Raw genomic sequence first — 4,087 nt, forward strand, 5'->3', positions numbered from 1 at the left:
TGTGTGTGTGTGTGTGTGTGTGTGTGTGTGTGTGTGTGTGTGTGTGTCTGTTCAGAGGAGGAGATCAGCAACATGAAGTCAGAGTTGGATAAATACGGGATCCAGATGCCGGCATTCAACAAGATTGGAGGAATTCTGGCCAATGAGCTGTCAGTGGACGAGGCTGCAGGTAGAGAGAGAAGCCAGCTGATTGGTTGTGAGGAGGAGGAGGAGGAGGAGGAGGAGGAGGAGGCGGAGGCGGAGACAGTGACTCAGCCTCTGTGTTTTTTCCCATCAGTCCATGCAGCGGTGATTGCCATTAACGAGGCGGTGGACAAAGGTCAGGTGGAGGTCACGGCGAAGGCTCTGAGGAACCCTAACGCCCTGCTCACCGACCTGCAGGAGGCGCTGATGAGCGTCTACCAGGAGATGATGCAGCAGGTGAAAACACGGAAAGGAAAGCAGGCGGCCAAGAAGGTGAGAGTCTGAGCTCTGATTGGTCGAAAAGAAAACATTAACTCAGTCAGAAGATTATCTGACTCTCAAACTCTGCTTTTATTTACTCTTTGTATCATACAGCTGCTTCCTGTCACTGTGTGAGTAAAGACACTGAGGTTATGTTGTTGTTAATCGTGTGTGTGTGTGTGTGTGTGTGTGTGTGTGTGTGTCAGTGTGGAGGTCCAGAAGAGAAAGATATCTATGAAGAGTTTCTGACTCAGAGAGAAATCCAGGACAACATCAACATTGTTAACGGTCAGTTTCACTCTCAGACCAAACTTCATTCATATATGTAGATATATTAAAATACATATAATTACATACTCTTTTATATACAGATTACTTACATAAACTTCCATAAACGTTTGGGGTTGGACATGATAGAGTTAAATAAGCTCATCCACAGAATATTTGATATTTTGGCTAAGCCTGTTACCCACTTTTTGAATAATAAATATGATTTAAGAGGGAACTCTTTAAAGTTACTAAATAAATCAATATAATATCAATAATACTGCTGATCTCTCTCAGTGCGGTCAGCGGTGGAGCAGGTGGATGAAGCTCTGGACTCTGCAGACGAACTCTCTCTGCTCTCGGCTCTGCAGCTGCCGTGTTTGGCCCTCAGGGGCCTCCGTACTGACAATGGCCCCTGGTACCTGGACCAGCTGTCAGCAGACCGGCAGCAGAAAGCCCTGGTACTCGCACAAAAACACAAATATGTACACACAAAAATACACACATTTTCCAAGCCCGTCCACCAAATAGTCTGTTTAGAGCTGAATGGTGAACCTGAAAATGTTGAGTACATCAAATTTTACGTTATAAATGTAAAGTACGGGTCCCCGACAAGACAAACAAAAAACAGGAAAAACTGAACTTCCATGAGAGGCATTCGTCTTCGTCTCAACATTTCAAAAATGTTTAATGTTTTAACACCAGATTTAAACCTGATGAGACAAAAGAATTTAGTGTGCAAAGATTTAGATGACACATGAGAAACCTCTAATTTTGATCCCCTGACCTTTGACCCCAGGATGAGGGCTGTGTTGATCCTCTGGAGCCTGACGAGCTGCAGGAGGGCGTGACCATCGCCAACCAGGAAGCCCAGAGAGCCCAAACCAGTGAGCCACACAATGAGTTTAATATTTGAAGCTGAAATTCATTCGATTTATTCGGGAAAATTAATCGGAAATGTTTTGAAAATTCATTATTTAATTATTTCCATCAGGTTGTCAGATTCTTCAGATTTTCTTTATTTAATTATGAACTGAAACAGTTGAACAAAATGAGAAATTTAAATACTTCAACAAAGACAGTATCAATCTTATTATTATTTATAGAAAAAAAAGTTTTAGTTTTGATTTGATTGTTGATGAGACTGGGTTAGGGTTGAATTATAGCATCTGTTCGTGTGTTTCAGTGGATGCAGCGGTGCAGAGTGTGAATGCGTCGCTGCGTCTCAGTGACGCCCGTCACACCGTCAGCTGTCTGATGTCTCCTGACCTTCAGCTTCCTGAAGTGTTTCCGTTCGCTGCGACTCTTTATCACCGAGAGCTGCAGCTGCTGCAGAGACAGACTGCACAGGTACACCTGCACACACACCTGACAGGCAAACCTCAGGGTTAACGCACATCTTCACACGGCAGTTACAGTATTAATAGAATATTATGTGATATTAACCCTTTAAACCTGGAGCAACATCAGTGCAGGCGCCCCTGTATTTAATAACATTTGAACTCTGAGTATTTTAGTTTGTTTCCTTTCAAAAGCAAAAATCCAGGAGAAACCCACATATTGCAAGACATTATTCATTTTAGAAAAATGTTTTTTTTAAAGATAGGGGGGAAAAAACTATATTTCTAATTAACATAACTTCATGTTTAAAATTGTTAGGATTTTAAGCACTTTATTCTGATTTCTTTTTTTACTTTTTGTATTTTTCAATAATTTAATTACATATTTGATTTCCATAAATAATATAAATTTTAATTAATAAATAATAAAAATTACCTGTTAAAATAATAAGTAAGAAATGAAGCCAATTTGCCCAGGTTTCAAAAGATTAATGTAGTTTTAATATAATATTTATGTTGTTTTGATACAGCGTTAGTGAATGAGTTTTATTGTTGTCTCCACCAGGGGGCGCTGCAGCAGGAGGAGCTGTTTGTTGCCGTGGAGATGCTGTCAGCTGTGGCGCTCATCAATCAGGCGATAGAGGTGGGACATCTGCAGAAGTTCAGCTCCTCGTTGGTCAGTCCGTCTGCAGGACTGTCTGATGTGGACGACACCCTGCTGGACAGGTAGGACTCCTTCGTCTTCGTCCTCTCAGACAGTTCAGTTCAGAAAGCTCAGTTTTTACCAGGCACATACAGATCTCATTTGATGATGGTGATGGTGATGATGGTGATGGTGATGGTGATGGTGATGATGATAATGGTGATGGTGATGGTGATGGTGATGGTGGTGATGATGGTGATGATGATGATGATGATGATGATGATGGTGATGATGTGATGTTGATGATGATGATGATGATGGTGATGGTGATGATGATGATGATGATAATGATGATGATGGTGATGGTGATGGTGATAGTGATGGTGATGATGGTGATGGTGATGATGGTGATGGTGATAGTGATGGTGATGATGGTGATAGTGATGATGGTGATGATGGTGATGGTGATAGTGATGGTGATAGTGATGGTGATGGTGATGATGGTGATGATGATGATGATGCTGTCATTGTCAGGTACTTTGAGCGTCTGGTTGGTGTGAAGCAGCAGGCGGGCAGAGATCTGCTGACCTGGAATCAGCTGCAGGAAGCAATCAACTCTGTCAACAACTCAGTGCAGGACGAACACCAGCGTACGCAAAACACACACACACACACACACACACACACACCTTCACATGCACACACTCTGACCTCTGTGTGACCTCTGACCCTCAGAGCTGCAGTCCGTCGGTCTGGTGAACGAGGCCGTGATCAGAGGAAACTCTCAGCAGCTGCTGTCTGCTCTGCTGCTGCCCTCCTGTGGTGTAGAGGAGGTTTTACCTGCCAACGCCTGCAGATACCTGACGCTGCTGACCAGAGCGCGGCAACACAAAGTTCAGGTAACTACACAACTAACATTAACCCTGAGGGACTGTTTGGTACACCTAACACATACCGTTCTTCAGTTTGTGATAACTGTGTGTGTGTTGATGCATGTGTCCTAAATGTAGTCCAGATTGTGTATTTGAGTGTAATCAGTGAATTTGCAGCTCAGCTCCTACAATAAGTCTAAAATACACTGTGGAAACTAAATAGTTACATTCAGACTGTTCAGGTCCAAAAATGCTCCATTGAAACCCATTCAAACTGACATTTTTGATCCCACAGCCATCAGAGCAGAAAAACAGGACTTGTATTATTTCTGGGTGTCATTCTGGGCTTTTGACTCTGAATTTGTCATTTTGACTATTTTCCACCTGATGAGGTCATTTTGACCATATTTGGCATATGGAGGAAATACATGCTATTTCCACTAGGTGACCTGTCACAGTCAATGTAGCTGCTGATCACTGACATATCCCAGACTGTCAGCAGCTACACTCACACACTGACA

General features: G+C 42.7%; 1 protein-coding gene across 1 annotated transcript; it reads left to right on the forward strand.

Annotated features, from left to right (window-relative positions):
* Positions 1-56: 56 nt before the first annotated feature.
* Positions 57-3,593, forward strand: LOC121966991 (ras GTPase-activating-like protein IQGAP3; the record flags this gene model as incomplete). The annotated part of the gene is made up of 9 exons (XM_042517054.1): positions 57-169; positions 278-456; positions 651-732; positions 1,009-1,172; positions 1,511-1,598; positions 1,898-2,061; positions 2,617-2,777; positions 3,229-3,344; positions 3,430-3,593. Coding segments are annotated over exons 1-9 (1,215 nt in total), but the record flags the coding sequence as incomplete, so codon positions are not given.
* Between the last annotated feature and the right edge of the window lie 494 nt (positions 3,594-4,087).

Source organism: Plectropomus leopardus, unplaced genomic scaffold (assembly GCF_008729295.1).
Source record: "Plectropomus leopardus isolate mb unplaced genomic scaffold, YSFRI_Pleo_2.0 unplaced_scaffold26574, whole genome shotgun sequence".
NCBI lineage: Eukaryota > Metazoa > Chordata > Actinopteri > Perciformes > Serranidae > Plectropomus > Plectropomus leopardus.